Source organism: Pyrus communis, chromosome 1, assembly GCF_963583255.1.
Source record: "Pyrus communis chromosome 1, drPyrComm1.1, whole genome shotgun sequence".
Taxonomy (NCBI): Eukaryota; Viridiplantae; Streptophyta; class Magnoliopsida; order Rosales; family Rosaceae; genus Pyrus; species Pyrus communis.
The window spans coordinates 1,072,092-1,096,002 of record NC_084803.1 but is presented as its reverse complement, the minus strand read 5'-3'; the positions used below and the strand labels follow the sequence as shown (position 1 = coordinate 1,096,002).

The 23,911-nt window shown below is 37.2% G+C and overlaps 5 protein-coding genes across 8 annotated transcripts; all 5 read left to right on the top strand.

Moving 5' to 3' along the window:
- Positions 1-1,065: 1,065 nt before the first annotated feature.
- LOC137748247 (uncharacterized) lies at positions 1,066-2,284 on the top strand. Its single transcript, XM_068488371.1, has one exon. The coding sequence runs from the start codon at positions 1,219-1,221 to the stop codon at positions 2,062-2,064; it is 846 nt and encodes a 281-aa protein (XP_068344472.1). The 5' UTR covers positions 1,066-1,218; the 3' UTR covers positions 2,065-2,284.
- Positions 2,285-3,995: 1,711 nt separating this feature from the next.
- LOC137746042 (uncharacterized) lies at positions 3,996-6,567 on the top strand. 4 transcript variants are annotated; one of them, XM_068486119.1, is made up of 7 exons: positions 3,996-4,233; positions 4,430-4,571; positions 5,106-5,253; positions 5,326-5,401; positions 5,503-5,614; positions 5,775-5,866; positions 6,188-6,567. In XM_068486119.1, the coding sequence occupies exons 1-7, from the start codon at positions 4,201-4,203 to the stop codon at positions 6,230-6,232; spliced, it is 648 nt and encodes a 215-aa protein (XP_068342220.1). In that variant the 5' UTR covers positions 3,996-4,200; the 3' UTR covers positions 6,233-6,567. The 4 variants fall into 4 exon arrangements, with proteins under 4 accessions (XP_068342220.1, XP_068342211.1, XP_068342204.1 ...); XM_068486110.1 differs by having other exon boundaries at positions 5,323-5,401; XM_068486103.1 differs by having other exon boundaries at positions 4,427-4,571.
- A 489-nt stretch (positions 6,568-7,056) lies between these two features.
- Positions 7,057-11,419, top strand: LOC137742273 (probable GTP-binding protein OBGC2). Its single transcript, XM_068482101.1, has 10 exons — positions 7,057-7,207; positions 7,323-7,807; positions 7,946-8,037; positions 8,176-8,259; positions 8,392-8,469; positions 9,419-9,619; positions 9,695-9,802; positions 9,928-10,002; positions 10,159-10,379; positions 10,705-11,419. Exons 1-10 carry the CDS (start codon positions 7,122-7,124, stop codon positions 10,781-10,783), a joined length of 1,509 nt encoding a protein of 502 aa, XP_068338202.1. The 5' UTR covers positions 7,057-7,121; the 3' UTR covers positions 10,784-11,419.
- Positions 11,420-17,078: 5,659 nt separating this feature from the next.
- LOC137744981 (dehydration-responsive element-binding protein 2D-like) lies at positions 17,079-17,897 on the top strand. The gene has a single exon (XM_068484822.1). It carries the CDS (start codon positions 17,079-17,081, stop codon positions 17,895-17,897), a length of 819 nt encoding a protein of 272 aa, XP_068340923.1.
- Positions 17,898-21,110: 3,213 nt separating this feature from the next.
- On the top strand, positions 21,111-21,920 carry LOC137744896 (dehydration-responsive element-binding protein 2E-like). Its single transcript, XM_068484712.1, has one exon. It carries the CDS (start codon positions 21,111-21,113, stop codon positions 21,918-21,920), a length of 810 nt encoding a protein of 269 aa, XP_068340813.1.
- The last annotated feature ends 1,991 nt before the right edge of the window (positions 21,921-23,911 follow it).

Here is a 23,911-nt window from a genome sequence, read left to right as displayed (position 1 = left end):
TTTATTGTTTGTTGAAAAAAATACTTTACTAATTTATTATCTTCAAATTCACATTTCAAACTAGTGATCTTCTTTTCTTCTACCTTTCACGAAATACGTCGTTTTTGCCATTTAGGCAATGGGCCCAAGCCAACCATGTTGATAGATAATTGTTAGAAAAACGTCGTTTTTGCCATTTAGGCAATGGGCCCAAGCCAACCATGTTGATAGATAACGGTTAGAAAAACTAAATTTATAATTATATTTTGTAAATTAAATTCTTAAACGTCGATAAACTTCAACATAAATAAATAGAATTAAACAACAGCGGCATTTTGTTTATTTTGAATATTAATAGAGTTAATGCCCTTCATTTTCTTCTTTTTAGTTCTTTTTGTATTTTTTTTTTTAAACCGGTGAGAGAAGAAATTAATAAAGAATTAAGAAACAACAACAAAAGAAGATTGGAAAATGAGAGTTGGCAAAATCATTATCCTAACAATATCCACACTATTGGATGAAAATGAAGACAAATAAAAATGGTTTTTGAAGATTTTTTTGCGTTGAATGAAAATGATAGACCAACCCAAACCACAGAAATCATCAGCCCAACTTCCACGTGGGAAAATCTAAAACCACATCCAAACACTCCCCATATTTCCAAATCCTTTGCCACCTACCAAACGATAAGAACAAATTACATTACATGAGTTTATTATCACCAAGATGTTTTACTTTAATAACATTATTATGTGACGAAAAGAATATAAGACTCATTTGAAATATTTTTAAAATGATTTAAAGTGTTTTTTATGAATATGTTTTTTAATCTAATTTTTTGTAAAATGCAAGTGATCTTAAAATAACATTTAAAGTATTTCCTACAAAAATACAGAATGCTTTTAAAATTCAATATTATTTTCTACAAAAACCTTTTCAATCATTTAAAAAGGATAACGAATCATAACTATAAACTTGTTACATGTATTTCCTTCTTACCAAATAGACCAAATGGGTATTTGCTAAGTTGACTGACATTTTGCCCTTTCTATCTCCATATTATCCACATCTCCTCTCGCCTCCTTAAAACCACCAGATTTTGCCACATTTTCTCAAAATTTAGAGGGAGAGAAACAGAAAAACAGAAAGAACTGGTCACTCTTACTCTCGCTCTCTTCCCTCCACCAACATGGCATTCTAACTCGCTTTCCCTCTCCTCCTCATCCCAACGCCGCTCCAATGGCTCTCCCTCAGCTCATCCCCTCCTCTTCCTCCTCCTCCCTCCCCCATAAACCCACCTTCAACCCCAATCCCCTCCCCTCCCGCTTAAACCCTAACCCTAATATCCTCTCCCCCCGCCTCCACCGCCGCCGCCAACTACCCGGATCCCTCCAATGCACAGCATCCTCATTCTCTGAGCGCCACCCCACCAATCAGCCCAAATCAGGGGACGTCGTCGAGCTCCCCATTTTCCCCTTGCCCCTCGTCCTCTTCCCGGGCGCCATCCTCCCCCTCCAGATATTCGAGTTCCGCTACCGCATGATGATGCACTCCCTCCTCCAGTCCGATCTCCGCTTCGGCGTAATTTACAGCGACACCGTCTCCGGTACCGCCGACGTCGGCTGCATCGGCGAGGTCGTCAAGCACGAGCGCCTTGTCGACGACCGGTTCTTCCTCATCTGCAAGGGCCAGGAGCGGTTTCGCATCACCGACCTAGTCCGTACCAAACCCTACCTGGTGGCGGAGGTCAAGTGGCTTGAAGACCGGCCGTCGAGCGACGGCGAGGACGACCTGGAAGCGCTGGCGAACGAGGTCGAGTCGCATATGAAGGATGTGATTCGGTTGTCGAATCGGTTGGGCGGGAAGCCGGAGAAGGATGTGCAGGACCTGCGGCGGAACCTATTTCCGACGCTATTTTCGTTTTTTGTTGGGAGCACTTTTGAAGGGGCGCCGAGAGAGCAGCAGGCGTTGCTGGAATTGGAGGACACGGCGGCGCGGTTGAAGAGAGAGAAGGAGACGCTGAGGAACACACTTAATTACTTGACGGCAGCCTCCGCCGTCAAAGACGTCTTCCCGTCGGTGTGAAAATTGAACGGAAATTCGGATTGAGGTATCGGAATATACCACTGTTGCATTTTCCCATTTTGTAGATTTTTTAGATATATTCTTAATTTAGAAGTTCAATTTGCAAATACGGCATAACTTTATATGGGATCCATATGTGTTGATCTCCAAATTCATTTCTCAGTTGACAAATTTGAAATTCTAAAACGAAATGGTTATCAAACGAGTGCCTAATTTGACGAGTGCCCAATTTGACAATCACGTATTAATAATCAGAAAAATTAAGCAATGATGGTAATGATTGTGAGGAAATCATTTTCCCATGTTTTACGGGGAAAGATTCATACAAACCTCGAGGCAGAGCGCCCTTTCTGCATCACAGATGGGGTGATCATGGGGGCAGCAGTGGCTGTCGTCCTTGCAACGAACAGCGGAGTTCAACTCACAGCATCTCCAAGCAAACCATATTCCGAGAAACCTCTTGGCACAACAGCACGTTTGCCCTGCTGCGCTGTGCGTAAAGAGGTCACATTTGGTCGGGCCCGGGGTCGGAGGTGGGGGGAAGAGGAGGGTTTTGCCCGGTCATTGTCGGATACGAAGCATTAACGATGAAACCAACTGTTATCCCACCTTTTGCATACAACGAACTTTGTCGACGATCAGGAGGGCCTCGACTCTTATTTACAGATAGAAAAAATCGGTTAAAGGTGAGAGAAAATCGGCTAAGTTTGGTTTCAATATGTGAACTGAACATCTACATATATTTTGATTAGAAAATACGATTATGGGATAGATGACTCAATGCAAAATGAGTAGAGAGAGACCTCAGAAAACTTGAAAAGTGGCTTTTAAGAAAAAAACATGGAGTACTTAAAGTTAATATAATACTTTGCGCAAAATCGAGCGTAATGACGTTTAAAGATTCACACAGCTAACCCACTTAGAGGGGAGTAAAATATTTTTGTTGTTGAAGAGAAAATGCATAATGCTAGTATCTCGGTCGACCAACAATACTCATTTTTTTGCTTAGGTATCGAGTTCCGATCCCACAATAAAAAATAAAAAAAGCTATTACCAACAAAACAAATCACATGTTATTGATGATGGAAATATTGTTTATACTTTATAGTTCATAGTATTGATATTTTTTGATTACTTGGAGCTAAGAGAAAATTGCCCAAAATCGAGCGTAATGGTGTTTTAGTATTCATATAGTTGAATTCTTAGTGGTACAAGATTTTGTTGTTATTGTGTAGACTTATATTAGACCATTTAATATGGACAAATGCTTATGCTTGTATTTATTAAGAGCACTCACCTTAACATTTAAGTATAGAGTTCTGAACCCACAATAAAATAAATCACATGTTATTGATGATAAAAATATTGTTTATACTTTTTATAGTTCATAATAATGATATTTTTCGATTGGGTAACACTTAAGTAACAAATCAATCATCAACTTCTATGTTCTTTAGTTTTCAAAATTTAATCTACAACTTTAGTCTCTCAAACATTACTCTTTTTTATTACTTAGTGAGTAATGTTATTCATACCAAGTTTTTATATCACATTTCTATACCACCTTAGGTGGCATCTGATGTGGACAACCACATCATTTGAAAAATTTGCAAAACCCAAGGAGAGGAAGGAGAAAAACTCATCGTGTACTATAATCATCATTTAATTAATTAGTTTTTCTTAATTATTAGTTTATTAAATAATGTATTAAATTTTAAAATCTGATTAATTCAAATGTTATGGATATCCACATCAAATACCACCTAATGTAGCTGAAAATAAAGTATAAAAACATGGTATGAATACTGAATAGCATTCCTCTTGCTTAATTAGAACCATTCTCTCTATTTGTGAGTGCAATTAAACGACGACGTGGCATCAATTATTGGCTGATCGACACAAGTTTTCCCCACATTTTAAAGAAGACACGTAAAGGCACCTGTACAAGAACCTAACGACACGGTGAATACTACAGATAGAGATCGGATCACTATCTCCAGTGATTCGAACTGACTCGGATTCGCCAGCCGATACGTACAATCGTTCGTTGTGTCGGACCGTCTCTGTTCCTCAGCCGCACCCGCCTCAGTTCCTCAGCCTCATTCCGCACTGTAGGATTTCAGAACGCGGCGAATCATGGACGTCGATCCTCGTCACTTCAATCATGTTGTAAGTTTCCAGTTTTCTGTTCTTATTTTCTCCAATTACTGCAATTTCCACAACCTTATTTCACTTCAAATCCCTGGGATTGTACAATAATTATCTAATTAGTGCTCAATTTCATTGATTTTAGCCATTGACTCGTTGATTTTGTAATTAGGGCTTGCTGCATTTCGTTGATTTTAATTTGATGTTTTATTAGCAGGCTATCAATGACAATGATATCCACAATATTGTTTTGTCATACCTTGTGCATAACTGCTATAAAGAAACTGTGGAGTCGTTTGTTGCTTCGACGGGGACGAAGCAGCCTGCCGACTGCGTTGAGGATATGGAGAAAAGAAATAGTAGGTTTGCAATGATGTCGACTTTACTATCATATAATGATTGAACACATTGTATCGAATGGTTCGGGCTGTTGGGGATTGGTTTTTAGGATTCCAAAAGCATGTACTACCAACTAAAAGCGCTTTTGATTATTGTTGTTAGAAGAACTTAAAAAGTGATTTTGGGTTACAAAAGCGTTTTCTAGAGAAGCTTCTTTAAGAAGCATAGAAGTTTGAACGTGTTTATAATACATGAAAGTACAGCAAAAGTACTATGAGCAGGAGTGATTCTTACAGAAGCAGCTCCAAATGGAGGGACTTTCTAAGGTACTCTGGCTTATCCGGTGCTCCGGGTGTTTTATTCGTAAGATCTTTGTTTGAAAATACAAAAATCAAGATCTAAAGGTTAAAACACCCAAACCACCCGGGAATCCGGAGAACCAAGATTTTTTTCCAAAGGGACCCTTCATATTGAAAGCTGTTGTATTGCTATTGGGGATAATATTGGAGTGGTTGATCAGTGACGATGCCAAATGTATGTTTTGTTGTCTTCAGGGATTTTTCAATGTGCAGTGGAAGGGGAAGCTCTTAAGGCGATTGAACTGACGGAAGAGTTGGCACCTGACTTAGTGGAGAAAAACAAAGACTTGCATTTTGACCTTCTGAGCCTGCACTTTGTTGAACTTGTTTGCGCTAAAAAATGGTGAGCAAAATTACAATGACACCTTGTTAGTTGTGCCTGTCGTGCTATTTTAATTCTTTATTTCTTTAGCAGCACAGAAGCTTTGGAATTTGCCCAGAACAAGTTGACCCCCTTTGGGAAGGTGGAAAAATACGTCACAAAGCTTGAAGTATGCTTCAAACTCCTAAATATTCCTTTATAAGTATATGCTTATGTTTTGTGTATGTTTATTCCTGTTGGTATGAAACTCAAAGTTTGGTATTGCTTCAGGACTTCATGGCTCTGCTTGCTTATAAAGAACCGGAGAAGTCTCCTATGTTTCATTTGCTTAGCTTTGAGTATCGGCAGCAAGTTGCAGATAGTTTGAATCGAGCAGTTCTTGGTTTGTTTCCCAAATTTCTCCTTACTTCTGTGTATCATATATGTTTCGATCCTTTGCAGAGATAACTGTACCGTGCCTATCTCATATACTTATTTTCTTTGATTATAAATGTCTTTGAAACAGTCATTAATGTCTTGTTTCATTGTGTTGCATGGCTCAGAGCATTCGAACCTGCCCAATTATTCTGCAATGGAAAGGCTAATACAACAGACCACTGTAGTTAGACAATGCATGAGTGAAGATAATGCCAAGGTAACATGCAGTTAGTTAATTTTTATTTTTGTGTCAGTTCTCGAGGCTGAATTTGGGTAAATTCAATCCCGATTTTCACTATCGGAATTTCATTAGGTTTGCAGAATTTCATGCTTATCCCAAAATTTTAAAAACTGACTAGATTATTTGGTCTATATCCAAGTGCTATATTCTTGTTGGGATTGCAGAGGTCTAAAAACATCCGTGTTAAAGCAATATGCACATACTAAGGATGAACAACTAATTAGTTGCTAGGATAAGTGAAATGTGTAGCGCGTTGCAAGATTGCGTTACTCACTCTCTTACTACTTGGTTTTGCAGAATGGGAACCCCCCATTTTCTCTGAATGATTTTCTTAGAAGCTAAATGGATGAAACTTTTGGAGCAGCACCGGATGGGGATGATTGGCGGTTGTTGAATTCTCATATACTACAGTTTGCCTAGTTTGCTTCCGACCACGTCGGCACATGTGGGTTTGGTGTCATACATTATTTCATGTATAGAAAGTAGTAATCGAAGGGGATGAACGTAGAAAACTCGGATGGGGTATGTGCCAATTGGTTTTCGCTTAGGCATTAATGCAAGGCTTGCATATGTTATGGTGCTTATTTTAAGACTTGCAAACTTGTGTAATCTATCTGTAAATTACAATGTCAGATTTTGAGTAGAGCACTTGTAAAATCCAGTTAGCTCTTCCTCGAGTGAAGTTGTTTGATTATTGGGTTCAAATTGATTCGAGGTTTAACCCTAAAGCCACATGAATTAATGTTCTTATTTCGATTGCTTTCTTCGTCAAATTTGTCACATTTTTCCGTTAGCGATGATGATATATATCATTATTATCGAACTCGTCATTTTAGGAATTCAAATTTAAGATCTTATAAGTGAAGAAAATGTCTTCAGACCACAATGCTAAATGAAAATTTAATACGTGTAGAAAACGTCAAAAGATTTTAATCTCAGATCTCTTATATATAAGTAAAAGAAAAAGTCACTAAATCGTACTATAGAGTAACAAACACGTGTCGAAAATTGGGAAACTCATAACCAATTGAAAGTGGAATGCATCTATTTGGGCTTAAAAGTTAAAAAGTTGCAAAAGAATAGTCGCGCCATTTATTTGGGCTTTGAAATACCATAAAGCAGTAATGGACTGGGGTTAGAAACTATAAGTCCCGCCAGCCCTCGGCTTCGTCCGTTGGACCGTTTGTCTCCCTCGCTCCCTCCCTCACTCGAGCTGCTTCTCCATTCGGATATGGCGTCTCTCATCTCCCCGCCACCGTCAACTTCCTACCTCTTCCGCCACAAATCCTCCTTCTACGGCACCGTTTTCCCCCAAAGGTAACCTCTGAACATTAGGGTTTCCCGACAAATCTGTAAAATCTTCTCCCCCGGTACTAAACGCTTAAATGCAGCAACTAAGCAGACAGTAATTTCGATGGTGTTTTACATGTAGGTGTGAGCAGGACTCGAACAAGTCCAAAAATGTCAGATTCTTATCAGTAAGCTGCCGAATTAGCACCAGAGCCAAGGAGTTATCTTCTGCTCAAAAACCCAATACTTTAATCAAGGAACCTCACAAGTACTTTGATCAGGTGATCATCACCGTTCGTTCCGGCGACGGAGGCCACGGCGCGGTCCTCGCCATGCCGAACCAGAGACCTCCCAGCAAGCCGCCGCAGGGGAAGCATGAGAAGGAGAAGCTGAGGAGGAAGAGCTTGCTGAAAAGGGATTTTGGTGGGGCCCTTGTTCTTCCTGTGGGTGGCCATGGAGGTGATGTTGTGATTTATGCTGATGAGGGTAAAGATTCGTTGTTGGAATTTCACGCGAAAAGCCGGTTCAATGCAAAACGCGGTGGAAATGTGGCTGCAATGGGGGTCTTGACATCCCAGTTGCACGATGGACTTTCTGCTCCGGCTCTGCGTATTCCTGTGCCGCCGGGTTTGTAGATTGTTTTGTGTTCTTTTGTTATGATTTATTGCAGTGGATGTGATGAATTGGGAGTTTTTCCCTCAATGGCGTAACCGCTGATGATAATGTGGTAGGATGCTTATTATAATTTATGTATTTGTGCTATAGGTACGGTAGTGAAGCGTAAGCGAGGAACCTTGTTGGCTGATCTAGCACGGCCAGGGGACAAAATTCTTGTAGCGAGGGGCGGACAAGGAGGGGTGAGACAACCTGCTTCTTACAGATTGAGTGATAGCCCCAAAATTTCGTATCATCTAACTTGTCAAGGCTGTTGTGCAGCAGATTATGTCAGTGCTAATCTGCAGTTCACATTTTAATTTTTTCCACTTTTGTGGCAGATTAGCTTGGTAGAAACGCCGGAGCGTAGCAAGAAAAAGGTGATGGCTTTGACCACAAATGTGATGAGAGATGATAGTGATAAGGTAAAATTGTGCTAATACTGTAGTGTATACTTTTCTATGGAGTAGAAAAATACAAATTTTCCAATAACGAAAATAATCAGTCATATGTGTTTCGTTTAAAACAGCTTGTAAGTAATTTTTGAATTGTTTCAGGTTTTAGCTGTTGGTCAACCAGGAGAGGAGGTTAGTTTGGAGTTGATCTTACGAGTTGTTGCTGACGTTGGTTTGGTTGTAAGTATTGATTTCCCATGCTCTATATTTTTTAAAGTATCTCTCTCTATGGGGTTGCTTTTTCTGGTCAAAGTTCTGCTCTTAGAAGTTCATTTATCATATTCAATTATCATATCGCCGTGGTGTTAATGGAACTGGTGGTACCTGATGTTCTTGTTACCTTGCTTGCCGAAAAAGAAACACCATCTCACCATGTTGAGCACAAAATCTGTCAGACCAGATTGTACTTTATCGGATTTAGTTTCAGTTTTGATTTACTGAAAAATTTGACACAGTTGAGCTGATGGGTTGGTTGTAAGTATTGATTTCCCATGCTCTATATTTTTTAAGTATTTTTCTCTATTGGGTTGCTTTTCTGGTTGAACTTCTGCTCTTAGAAGTTCAATTATCATATTGCCATGGTGTTAATGGAACTGGTGGTACCTGATATTCTTGGTACCTAGCTTTCCGAAAATGAAACACCACCTCACCATGTTAAGCACAAAATCTGTCAGACCAGATTGTACTTTATTGGATTTGGTTTCCAGTTTTGATTTGCTGTACTGTAAAAAATTTGACACAGTTTAGCTGATGCCTAACTATTGGTATTATGGTAATGCTTCTTCAGCAGTTCCTTACACTGGTTAGCAAATTTTGGAGAGAAGGGAAATCTAAATAGAGACTTTTGCAAGTTACATCTCAAAACTTTTTAGTTATATGCACAAGAAAACGAGTAATAAATATTTTGATTAAATTAATTTTGAATAGAATCAAAGAGAAAACCTTGCTGACTCCTTCAGTAGATGTTGTTAATGGCTAAATGTAACAAATATCCCTTGTTAGGTTTTAATTTTTTCTTGATTATAATTTTGGTGTTACATGGTTCAACGAGAAAGAAACGGAGTAAGACTACTTATATAAGGTGCTAGTATGGTCTTTAGACTCCTAATGTTTCCTGCTTTTGTTGCAGGGCCTTCCAAATGCTGGAAAATCAACCCTTTTGGCCGCCACTACACTTGCAAGACCTGATATTGCTGATTATCCTTTCACAACCTTAATGCCAAACCTTGGACGCCTTGATGGTGACCCAAGTTTAGGGCCAGGGATGTATTCTTCTGAAGCAACTTTGGCAGATTTGCCTGGTCTTATTGAAGGTGCTCATCTTGGGAAGGTAATGCTTGATATCATGTTTCTTCACTTATTCTAAAGCTCCAACTCTCTTAATTCAAACTCTATCCTCCCTTAGGGTCTTGGTCGCAATTTCTTGAGGCATCTGAGGCGGACTCGGCTATTGGTCCATGTTGTTGATGCAGCAGCTGAGGATCCTGTGAATGACTACAGAACTGTCAAGGAAGTATGTGCCCCCTTATCCATGTGCTGTATTTGATTGACAAGTTAGTGTGCATAACAGATACCTCACTGTCGTTCTAGCTGACTGTTGTTTGAGCTGATGCTAACTACCAGTTTTATAATTTTCAGGAATTGCGAATGTATAATCCTGATTACCTTGAACGACCATATATAGTGGTGTTGAATAAAATTGACCTTCCCCAGGTTTGTGTCTCTTTTTATTTCCTTTTCTGGCGTGAAAATGCTTCCTGATTCTGATCACTATCCTTTGTTTGTCACTAATACCATGGTTCTGTAAGATACTGTCATATCCTCCTAAATTTCATTTTTTATTAATGTTAAGATATATATTCATTTCAGGCAAAGGACAGGCTTCCATCTTTGACGGAAGAAATAATGAGGCTTGGTTGTGATACAGCATCCTCTGAGCCAGAAACGAGCACTGCAGGTGCAGTTAAACGGCCGGTCCCTGAAGGTGAGAATGCCGATGTAAGTTCATCAAAAGCTCCGACCAAAGACAGAAAGGATAAAGATATTGAGGACTATCCACGACCCCTTGCTATTGTAGGAGTTAGTGTATTGTAAGTTCATCACTATTTCTTTTCATTCTTTCTATTATCTTGAATTCTATGCATAAACTTCTTTGCTGTTTCTTTAGTGTTAACTTTTTCTCCACTGGTTTCGTCGATCTGGTAGAATTCTTTCTTTTTTTGTTGGGAGGGTTGAGCCATGAAGTATCAAGTTATTGCTTGACAGATTATTTTGCATAAATCTATAAAGCTCGTTATAGTTAATTGGAGCTACCCCTGCCTAGTTCTATGTAGTAACAACAGTCCCTGCTTAGTTTATGCAGTAACAGCGGCAGCGTAAACAAAAGTTTCACTGTCTTGCCATTGGTTTTTGCAGGAAAGGCATCAGAGTAAACGAAATGTTGAAGGCGATAAGGGCAGGTCTGCGAAAGTGCCGAGGCATAAACGAAGCATAGGAATTGAGTGTGAGAGTCTCTTCTTAATGAGAGACACTGTTACTCCATAAACTAATCATGCTTAGTTCCGTGTATTAACAACAGCAGCAGCCTAAACAAAATGCCGAAGGCGGTAAGGAGCCGGTCTGTGCAAGTGTCGAGGTTGAAACAAAGCATTGTAATCGAGCGGTGAGAGTGAGACCATGAGTTTCAAGAGGATCTGTACTGAAGGTGCATTGATTAGTTCGTGTAATACACATCTATTTTTTTTTTCGCTTTGCGTTTATGCCTAAATCCCTAAACGAGATAATGTTCTTCCCTAAATGAGATAATGTTCTTCGATTTGTTTCAAGTAGTGAGAGAGGACGGAAGTCAGACTAAAAAAAAAACTATATTAGGGTCTAGTTTCTTTCAATACAAATGAAGATTCATGATTGAGATCTCAAAGAATGACGAATTGATATCATTTTGTCTGTATCTCTATACTAGTCATGATATGTGAGTTTTGAGAGTTGTTAAAAACCTGATGCTCAGTGTTGTTTCTTTCTGTAATATGAGCCATGACAAATGGGTTCTGACAGTATTTGGAAAGTTGATGCAACTAGATGTATGTTTGTTCAAAGTGATGTGATATTTTGAAATTCATTCTGTTATTAATTTTTTTTCGTATTTTCTTTAAATTCCTTCAACTTTTATGATTTAAAAAATGTTTAGATAAGTACAAGAAAGAGTGTGTTGTCGTAAGACTGCAAATCTGCAATAATAATATAATCATGAGACTATAATAATACTGACGAAAGTTATCATAATAATGCTGATGAAAGTTATTTTAAGTTTCTGGATGTAATTCAAGTTTTTATGGAGGCCAGTTACTTATTTTAGTAGGTTAAGCCTTCAAAAAAGAGATGAAATTTGTTTTCAATTGTGATCATGTGAAAAAAAAAATCTTGCTTATACTATGATTTGGTCGATCAAATGGAGTACCACGTTGTTGTGTTTTTATTTTTTATTTTTTTTGGTCGGGAGGATTGAGCTATAAAATATTAAGTTTTTGCTGTACAAATTATTTCGTGTATTCACCGCAACCCCTGCCTAGTTATATGTAGTAACAATGGCAACAGGCTAAACAAAAGTTTCACTATGTTCCCATCGGTTTTTGCAGGAAAAGGCATCAAAGTAAACGTTTGCATTGAGCATAAGAAGTTGAGTGTGTATGTATGCGGAAGATGTATTAACACACGATAATGAGGGCACGATTGCAATCTTTTTTTCCTTTGATTCTTCAATCCAGTGTTTTGTGTATTAGTACAAGTGGTGAGAGTGACGAAATTTGAAATAGATAAAGGAGTTAGATTAGGGTTCAATTTCTTTTAGTAATACCAAATGAAGAGTAATGATTGAGATATGAGAGGGTGATAAATGCATACATTTTATATGTATTTTTGTGCTAGAACATGTGATGTTTGAAGGTTTATATGTATGTTATATGTGAGTCGTGACAATTATCTTTTGAGAATTATTAAAAGCGGATGCTAATGTATGATTCATAAGAAGAATTCTATGATTTATACAATGTATTATTTGGTTTTTTGTTTATCCTATAATTGATATGTTTTTTTTTTTTTTTTACTTCGATTTCAATTTTCGTGATTTTAAGTTATTTAAAATGATTAGATTAGTAGAAAGTATGTGTATATGCAGAAGTTTACTGCATGACAATAACATGAACATGCGTGTATGTAATGATTCGAGATAGTTGTTAGTTACGTGTATTTTAATTGTTGTAATTTTAAAGGTCTTGTTAAAGACAGATATATCAGTGTACGTTCAGTACTTAGAATTCTGACAGAGTTTATTCTTTGTTATTTTCCTATTATTTTTTGTAATCTGATTTAAGTTGTATTTTAATTGTTGTGATTTTAAAGGTTTGTTAATGACAGATATGTTAGTGTACGTTCAGTATGTAGAATCCTGACAGAGTTTATTCTTTATTATTTTCCTATTATTTTTTGATAATCTGATTTAAGTTGTTTAATTAGTGATTTCAATATACTCTACGTAGAGTCCTATGACAAATAAAATTTATCATTTATTTATTTTTCTAATTTTACAATTTCAAGGTTTTGAAAATATTGGATAACCACAAGCGAATACGTGTGTATGTCATGTTGTCTTGATTTACTGCGGGACAACAACAATGACACGGTGTGAACATGGAACTGCGGAAATGAGAATCAGTCCCTATGAATGTGATTCAATATGCTGGTACGATCCATTGCACTCTCTGGGCTTCCTATCCTTTTCGGAAATCTCGCAGCAGGGGACCCACAGATCATAAACTCATTTGATCCATCCATTGAATCTGTTCTGCTGTCATGGGGATTTAGCAAAACGCAGCACGTATCAAGCGGTTTGCATGCTATGCTAATTGTCAAGCCCTGGTTTGGGAACTAACGTAGCTTCTTAAATCCAACAGTTCCTTCGTTCGTAAATCAACGTTCATCCAACTATCTCTTTTAAACTATCTCCAACTCTTGAGGATAAAGTTTAAAAATTTAAATTAGAAAATTTTAAATTATAACCTAGAAATTGTTTTTTTTTTTCTCCAACCCTTATGACTTAAAATTTAGTCCGAGATTATTAAATAATGATTTTAATTTATTTTTTCTTTTTTGGTACTTTTTTGAAAATAAAATTTATGTAGATTATCCTAATTTATTTTTATGAACATTTTAATATTTAAATTCCGATAAGTAATTAAAAATCATACAAGTATATAGGTATTTATAAAGTTTTAAGTTAAATTTGATTTAAATAATTTTCTTAAATTATTTTAGACGTTAGATTTAATTTTGGGCCGTCAAATCTTTTTTTTACCATTAGATTTGATTTCATTTGATTACATCCGTTAGATTATATGTAGAAAACAAAAAAAAAAAGTTTGAAATATGACTGTTTGGTGGGTCTAGAATAATTTAAGTCAGATTTAAATCCTGGGGGAATCTAGCCTAGAGATATATTTTCTTCCCGGGGCTTATTTTAGTCCAATGGTTGAAGATAGTTCGAGGGGATTTTAAAGCTTATATTTTAAGTTTTATTTCATGTGTTGGAGATGGTCTTATCTCCAAGTAAACCCAAAACACTTTTCTTTTTAGCAAAATATTGAAGAAAAAAAAAATAGAGTTCTTATCTGTTTATCAATAAAGAAAAAGAGAATACAAAAATGAAAATTCAAGTTGTGTCTGCATCAGTAAATTCTTTAAGTATTTCTTAGTTATATAATTTGACTCTCTACTATCACAAGAAATGGTTCTGATATACTAAAACTTATTAATCAATCTTGTTGTATCTACACTTTTTATTCCTTTCTGTTATTCTTGGGTTATAATTGTATAAATTTAATATCCGAAACAATTTTTATAACCTTTAAAAAATAACACATCATCCAAATACCTCTATAGATAAGAAAAAACTTCATAAATCCCAAACACTTTCTTATCCAAATTTTTAACTATCAGCAAGTTTCTCACTTATCTTACATGTTAGTAAGTTTCAGCATCTAACGTGTCAGTAAATTTCAATAAGACATACTCAGTTTGTTTCTGTACAACTTAAAATTTTCCTTCTGACTATTATTCATCTATTACAATTCGTCTTTTGAGTTAAAGATCCGACATGAATCTTCTCTGAGGTGTGTCTAAGCGTTTGCATACTAAATTGCTAATTGGCAAGCCCTGGTTTTGGGAACTAATTAACGTAAGTTCTTTTCTCGAACCGTTCCGCACCGCCTTCATGACTAAATCACTATACATCCAAATCCCTCACTACCTTGTAAACCCAAAACACCGTTCCTTTGCCAAAATATAGAAAGGTGAAAAACAGATATTCTTCTTCTCTGGTTTATAAATAAAGGAAAAGAGAGAACCAAAAAGAAATCTGACTTGTGTCTTTGTTAGTAAATTCTTCAAGTATCTCAAGACTTTCATTATGAGTCAAACGTCAATACAAATGGTTTTGCTACACTAATATTGCTTTGAAACACCAATACAAGTGATTACTATAACTCATGTTTCTGCAAATTTCTCGAGTACTTTTGAGATATCTAGTCTATCTTTAGACCATTTGTACATTTCTATTACTCTTGGTTATAATTTTATAACTTTTATATCCAAAATAATTTTATAACTTGATATACGAACAACCCTTTAAAAAAACTACCATCGTCCAAACACCTCCTAGAGAGAGAAAAAAAAAGAGAGGAGGAAAATACCTCCATAAACCTCAAAAGACTTTCTTTTATTCTCAGTCACTTTTCTGTACAGTATAAGAATTTTTCATCTTACTATTGTTCATCCATTACGATTCGTCTCTGAGTTAGAGATCAGACGTGAATTTTCTTTGTAATTAGGGCTTGCTGCATTTGCCCACTTGGGGATTTTATTTGATGTTGGACTCGAATTCTATTATTTATGGGATTTTAATTTGGTGTTTTATTGACAGGTAATCAATGACAGTGATTTTAATTTGGGATTTTAAAGAAACTGTGAAGTCGTTTGTTGCTTCGACAGTGATGAAGCAGCCGGATTGAGGCTATGGAGAAAGGAAAATTTAGGTTACAACGACGTCGGGTTTACGTGCTAAACTGCTAATTGTCAAGCCCTCGTTTTGGGAACTAAAGTAGGATCTTATCTCCAACTATTTCACACAACCTTCATTACTAAATCACTATTCATCCAAATCCCTCCCTTCCTAGTAAACTCAAAACACTTTTCCTTTTCCAAAATATTGAAGATAATAAAATTAAAGAGAAGGGGGAAAAAAGAAAAAAAAAAAAAAGAGCGAAGAAGAATAGAGTTCTTATCTCTTTATACATAGAAGCAAGAGAGAACTAAAAAGAAATATGCAATGTGTGTGTATCAGTGACTTCTTCAAGTATCTCTAAGACTTTCAGGATGGGTCAAACACCAATACAAATGGTTTTGCGCACTAATATATAGTTATTAACATGAAAAATAAAAATCTAATACATGTTTTAGTAAATTTCTCAAATATTTCTGATATATATATATATATATATATATATTATTGTAAGTCTACTATCACAACAAATGGTTTAGATGAACTAAACCTATTAATCAATCTTGTTGTTTCTACCTTTTGTTCCTTTCTATTAATCTTAGGTTATAATTTTACAACTTTAACATAAATGTGGATTTCATTGTAATGTTATAAATTTAACCCTTAAAAAAACGGATTCTATGAAAAAAAACTACATTCATAAATCCAATACTTTTCTTTTTCAAATATTTTGAAAAAAAATGAGAAACTTTATCTTGTTATTTAAATAAAAGGTGAAAAGAAAATTATAAACAAACACCTTTTTCAACTGTCAACAAGTTTCTCACTTATCTCAATTTTCAAAAAGCTTTACAAAAACATGCTCAGTCAGTTTTCTATACAGTTTAAGAATTCTCTCCTACTCTTATTCATCCATTTTCTCTCCTACTGTTATTCATCTATTTCTCACATATCTAAACTCTTAGCCAGCTTCAGAAAGATAGTAAGTTTCCTGTACAGATGAAGAATTTTCTCTCCTACTGTTATTCATCTATATGCTCAGTTAGTTTTCTGTGTAGTTTTCCCTCAACTTCACAGTCTTTCAGAAAGACATGCTCAGTCAGTTTTCTATACAGTTTAAATTTTTCTCTCCTACTGTTATTCATCTATTTCTCATTTATCTAAATTTTCATTTAGCTTTAGAAAGACCATTAGTTTTCTGTATAGTTTAAGAATTTCTCTTTTACTGTTATTCATCCACTTTTCACTTATCTGAACTTTCAATCAGCTCCAGAAAGTCATACTCAGTCAGTGCTCTGTACAGTTTGAAAATTTTCTCTTCTACTGTTATTCATCCATTACAATTTATCTCTCAGTTAAAGATCCGACGTGAATCTTCTGTGTAATTGTATTCCAAATTTAATAAAAGAAAAAAATGAAAAATGAGAAAGCAAAACTGGAATTTTGCTCCTCTCCGATTGCCACATGAGCAAGAAAGTAAGCAAAGGTGTAAGCCAAGTGTGTATTAGAGATTTAAACAATGTGGCTAGCCATGGACACGATATCTCCCGTTCACCATGCCAAGTATTCAAAGCCCTAATCCTACACAAGCCACGTTTCAGGTCATGTCTGCCTTCCTCCTCTTATAAGTATCGGCAGCGTTACGGGTTACGGTTTCTCAAGTTCACCATCCGAATTAAATAAAAAAATCACGAAAAAAATCCTCAATTCTTCTCAAAAAGTTCTCACAATGTCAACGATGGAGATGAGTGGTGGTAATAGCAGTGCTGGGGTTGCGGAGATGAGTGGTGGTAGTAGCAGTGTTGGGGTTGCGGAGAAGAAGCTGGCAAAGCGGCCAGCGCAGGGAAGCTCGAGGAAGGGTTGCATGAGGGGGAAAGGAGGGCCGGAGAACGCTATGTGCACTTACAAGGGCGTCAGGCAAAGGACGTGGGGGAAATGGGTGGCTGAAATCCGCGAGCCCAACCGCGGGGCCCGGCTCTGGCTCGGGACTTTCGACACCTCCTATGAGGCTGCTCTGGCTTATGATGCCGCCGCCAGGAAGCTCTACGGTTCCGAGGCGAAGCTCAATTTGCCAGATCAGCAAGCCTCTAACTATCACCATTATCAACTGAATCAGCACCTGCAGCATCAAGTATTTCCCTCGTCGGCCAATCCCGGCGTGCCACCTCAAATTCCGAACCAAACCCTTGTGCAGAACAATCCATCAGGTACTGGGACTAATCCTGCATGTTATGCTGCTCCTGTTATTCACAATAATTTTCCGAATGTAAAAGTGGATCAGCCCCTCGGAAATTATAATTCTGGCGGGGCTGAGACCCCGCCGGAGCAGGGCGGCATGAAAGTGGAAAATAATATGAGTAGTGGTGTGACCAATGAAGGAGTCGATAGGATATTTTGGGGGAACATGAGCGAGAGCTTTCCGGTGTTTGATGACTCAATATGGACGGAGGCAGCCATGTCGCTTGATCTTCCCGGGGTGGCTGATCAAGGCATTTTCGGCTGCGGCTTCGTGGATGGAAACTTCTGGGAACATCGCATTCGTCTCAATGGTGCATGATGTAGGTATAGAGATCAAAGGTGGTGGCTTGGTAAATAAAGTTGCACAAGGTACTCTTCAATGCTTCATATGTGCAAATATATATAGTAGGGGGTGTATATGTAGTACAAATATATAGAGGTATGTATAAATGTCCATAAGGCTGCGGCGCCGCATGAGTTTTTCTGCGCTTTGTCGTGGTCATTCCAATGTGCTTTATATATCATAAACCAGACCAATAAGGCTTTCTTTTTTTAATGTTTTTAGTGTTAAGTCTAGGAGTGTATTCTAAAAAATGTAATGTGCTGGGTATTGTAAAAGAGTCGCAGCTTGCAGGGTTTGTTGCAAGTGCCATTGTGTGTATGTATGATATGAATAAAAGGCAAATACAAGTAACCAATGTATTTGTAGCTCTACTATTTCTTTCTATATTTTGTGATTTGTTGTCAAATTTAATCTAATTTGAGGCATTGACTAGCTTTCTGAGTTAGATCAGGACCTTTCTTATTCGTATGTGCCTTTTGAGTTCTTAGTTAACTAGATGAGCTTTCTGAGTTACAATAGGCACAATGGTTAATTATGAATGATTTATGTTCTAATTTTTGTAAGTTATCTAATTCAATCTAATCTGAGGCACCATATGAATCTTCTGAATTAACTTTTACACAGCAGTTGGATTACTTCGCCTATTTCGTCTCATTATGGGATTTAATTCCAATTACTTCCTTTCTTGGTTTGATTCCAAATTTTGATGGGAAGTTTTCTATCATCATCATCGGGATTTGGAGGATTCCTCTTCCTACCTCTTGGGGAAGTTTAAGGCTTGAGCTTATCCGTACAACATTTCAGTCATTAGATCATCTCTATCTCTGTTGTCAAGCCATGTTTGTCCCTTTCATTCAACAAGCATCATGTATTTTTGTCAATGCTGGGATTTATTGCTAATTCTGCAACTTATTGCCACTGGAGTTGATGAGTCGTAATTTTATTGTTTACCATATTTGAAGTCTGTCTAAGGGTGGAGCTATGATAGTAGTTCGACGACTAAACTCTGATATGTAGCTTTATTCATCTCTCTTCCATTCATTTTTGTCATGCTAAGCCTTGATGTGTAGTTTCTTATGCCAAAGAACTTTGTTTCTCTTCCTGTCTTAATTATGCATGTACTAGTTATTTACTTTGTAAGAATGATATAGGCACACTTTTTTTCTTCTTTTGTACACTCATGTTCTTTTATCCCCCAAATTTTTTATTTTTTTATTTTTATTTTTTTAATTTGATCCGTTTAATCTGTAGGCCATACACACATTTTTTCTTCTTTAGCACACTCCTGCTTTGTTTTTATCCCTCAATTTCCTTTAATTCTTTTTTTCATCTTGTGAATTATCTAATTTAGTCTAATCTTATCAGGCCTGAACGAGCTTTATAATTTATGAGTTAGACTAGACATGACGGTTAAATTATTTCGTCCTATATCAATCAGGTGAGTCTTCTGAGTTTTGAGTTAAATACAGATTGATTATTTTGTCTATTTTGTCTTTCTATTCCATTCTAAATGTGAGTTATTCAATTCAATATAATCTTAGGCATTATATGAGTCGTATAAGTTAGCCTAGCATGACAGTTGGATTATTTCATCTGTTCATCTTGTTATGACACAATTTCAATTATCTCCATTCCTGGTTTGATTCCAACTTTTGATTGGAAATTTTATAGTCAGAACTCATAGACCCTGCTCGCGTGATCTAACTCAGAATTCATAACACTCTTCATGTTAATATAAAAAGACGGACAAAAAAAAAAAAATTGTTTTGAATTCACTTCCGTACTTCATCTGTGATGAAACCCCTTCTCTTAAAAAAAGGATAAAAAGAAAGTGGTGACTGACAAGTGACAACACAAAAACGGCAGCGAAAATTGTTTTATCTTTGGATGGAAAACAGACTGTTTTATTCAGGATGATGATTAGAGTGGTATTCTATATAGATTACATGAAACCTCTCTCACTGTTCCCATCTCTTTTACTTTTAAATTTACACATATATGAACAACTTCTGCAAACATTAGGTATAGCAGGTGAGTGAAAACTTGTGCAGCAAGTCTACATGGTTGGAGGGCATTGAAAACTTGATCTAGAATGCAGCTAAGGATGATGACTTTTCAAAACTGTTCCGATATCTGTTCTTCAACCACAGAGAATCAGCTTTAACCGCATACCCTTCTTGATTCTGATGCCAACTGAAAAATGCATGAGTTCCGCTCTTTGTATAGAAAATCCCATGACCGAAGCTAGCTTCCCGGAAAGCTGAGTAACTTGGCTGTAGTTCTGTCATTCTGCAGTACCACCGCAATTTCAAAACTTTTGAACAACTTTTGTTCCTTTATATTATTCCTAGGTTATGGCAGGCGATTTTTATGTACTAAAACTTATTAATCAATCTTGTTGTAACTACACCATTTGTTCCTTTCTATTATTCTTAGGTTATAATTTTATAACTTTAATATCCAAATAATATTATTACTGGATATCCGCCGTGGTTTCAAAGAAATTTAACCCTTTAAAAAAACTACCATCATCCAAATACCTCCAGAAAGAAAAGAAGAAAGCGGAAACCCCAAGCACTTTCTTTTCCAAATATTTTGAAAAAATAAAAACATAAAGTTAGCATGTTTATCTTAGCCGTTATTTAAATTAAAAAGGTGAAAAGAAAAATTAAAACTAACAATTGTTTTGCCTGTCAACAAGTTTCTAGCTTATCTCAAACTTTCAATCCACTTCAGAAAGACATATTCACAGTCATTCTTCTGTACAGTTAAGAATTTTTCCTCCTAATATTCTTCCATTACAATTCATATATGAGTTAATTGGAATGATCCGACTTCTATGTAATTGTATTTCGGATTTAATAAAGAAAAAAAAAAAAAAATGAGAAAGCAAAACTGGAATTCTGCTCCTCTCCGATTGCCACCTGAGCAAGAAAGCAAACAAAAGTGTAAACCAAGTGTGTATAAGAGATTTAAACAGTGAGGCTAGCATAGACACGATATTTCCAGTTCACCATGACAAGTATTCAAGCCCTACTCCTCCACAAGCCACGTTTCAGGTCATGTCTGCCTTCCTCCTCATATAAGTACCGGCACCCTTATGGGTTATGGTTTCTAAAACTCACCACCCCAATTAAAAAAAAAAAAAAAAAAAAAAAAATCCTCAACTCTTCTAAAAAAATTCTCACAATGTCCAAGTGGGAGATGGGTGGTGGTAGTAGCAGTGTTGGGGTTCCGGAGAAGAAGCTGGCGAAGCGGCCAGTGCAGGGAAGCTCGAGGAAGGGTTGCATGAGGGGGAAAGGAGGGCCGGAGAACGCTATGTGCACTTACAAGGGCGTCAGGCAAAGGACGTGGGGGAAATGGGTGGCGGAAATCCGCGAGCCCAACCGCGGCCCCCGGCTCTGGCTCGGGACTTACGACACCTCCTATGAGGCTGCTCTGGCTTATGATGCCGCTGCTCGGAAGCTCTACGGTTCGGAGGCGCAGCTCAATTTGCCAGATCAGCAAGCCCCTAAATATCACCATCATCAACTGAATCAGCACCTGCAGCATCAAGTATTTCCCTCGTCGGCCAATCCCCGCGTGCCACCTCAAATCCCGAACCAAACCCTTGTGCAGAACAATCCATCAGGTACTGGGACTAATCCTGCATGTTATGCTGCTTCTGTGAAAGATATTGCAGTACCTGTTATTCACAATAATTTTCCGAATGTGAAAGTGGATCGGCCCCACGGTAATTATAATTCTGGTGGGGCTGAGACCCTGGAGCAGGGCGGCATGAAAGTGGAAAAGAATATGAGTAGTGGTGTGAACAATGAAGGAATGGATGGGATATTCTGGGGGAACATGAGCGACAACTTTCCGGTGTTTGATGACTGGATATGGACGGAGGAAGCCATGTCGCTTGATCTTCCAGTGGTGGCTGATCAAGGGATTTTCGGCCGCGGTTTTGTGGATGGAAATTGCTGGGAAACATCGCATCGTCCCAATGGTGCATGATGCAAAATCAAAATTGAAGGGACAGAGATCAAAGATGGTGGCTTGGTAAATAAAGTTGCACAAGGTACTCTTCAGTGCTTCATATGTCCAAATATATGTATAGTAGGGTGTGTATAAATATCTAAAGGGCTGCGGCGTCGCATGAGTTTTTCTGCGCTTTGTCGTGGTCATTTCAATAAGACCATTAAGGTTTTCTTCTTTTAATCTTTTTAGATTTATTGGGAGTGTACTCAAAAGAATGTAATGAGCAGGGTAATGTAAAAGAGTCGCAGCTTGCAAGTTTTCTTGCAAGGTATATTGTCCCTGTGTATGTGTGATATGAATAAAATACAATATCCAAGTATGCATATGTTATGTGATGTGTATTCAATATAATTTAATTTGAGGCAATGAACGAGCCTTCTGAGTTAGATTAGGCGTATCTTTTTCATCCTTCATATTAACCAGGCGAACTTTTTGAGTTCTGATAACTAAACGAGTTTTTTGAGTCTTGAGTTAGCCCAAGCACAATAGTTAATTATGTGAATTATTTCCATTATAATTTTTGTGAGTTATCTAATTCAATCTAATTGGAAGCACTATATAAATCCTCTGAATTAACTATTGCACTTAGCCTATTTCGTCTTATTATGTGATATCATTCCAATTATTTCGTTCCTGGTTTGATCCCAAATTTTGATGGGAAGTTTTCTAGGATCATCACCAGGATTTGGACGATTCCTCTTCCTACCTCTTCGGGAAGTTTAAGGTTTGAGCTTATCCGTACAACAGTTGAGACATTAGTTCATCTCTCTCTCACTCTCTCTCTCACTCTCTCTCTCTGTTTCCAAGCCATATTTGTCCCTTCATTCAACAAGCATCATGTATTTTGGTTAATGCTGGGATCTATTGCCAATTCTGCAAGTGCACTTATTGCAACTGGAGTTGATGATTCATAATTTTATTCTTTACAGTATTAGAAGTGTGTCTAAGGATAGGCTATGATAATAGTTCGACGACTGAGCTGACACGCCCCGACCCCGATATTCCCCGAATACCAGGATAGGCACGTGTTGGCCGACACCCGAAGGTGACGAAAGCCATTTATTGAGTGCAAATGCTGAAAACAAGGGATAAATAAGGCTTATAAATATAAAAGAATAATTAATATGCAAATAAGGACCGTGTTCAGAGCACACCACTAATCTAGAACACTAAAAAAAATAATAATAAAATTGAATGAAACAAAGGATTGGGTCCTACATCGAGAGAACTCGAAGATGCCGATGCGGAAGTACCTAGACGTCGGGATTGTATGCCTCGATTCTAAGTCCTGAAGGGGGCGCAAAACAAACATGAGTGGACCAAGTTGATATATATATATATATATATAATAAAATAGTTATCAACATATTAACCCCCAGGTTTTATGAAAACACATATATAATGATAAACATAGGTTTTCCGAAACCTAGCATGTCGTGCAATGTCTCAAATCATAATTCGCATAAATAATAAACACTAGTGAATGTCTGATATAACACTTCTGGCCCCATGCCGGCTTCCCGTCTCTGAGCAGACAGTCAGAGGAAAATACACTTCAGGCCCCTTGCCGGCTCCCCGTCTCTGAGCAGATAGTCAGAGGAAAACACACTCCAGGCCCTATGCCAACACCAAACCGTCGCCCGGGACGGACTGGATCTATCCCTACGTCCCGTAGCGGAAAGGACCACTAGGTAAGTACAAAACCAGTGAACATACATATATTGAAGATCAACTTCATAGTATAAAGTCATCCATCATCTATACTATAAAGAAGTGTTCTAAAGATGTTCTAAATATCATATCGTCATCCATCAGATATTCTATAAGAACATGGGTTATAGGAAAAATAGTAATAATTCAAACTAGCCTCAGTAAGCATGTTATCTCATAAAACGTTTCATAAAACATAATCATCATGTTTTTCATGTATGCATTTATACTATCAAAACATGCATTTTCAGAAGGGG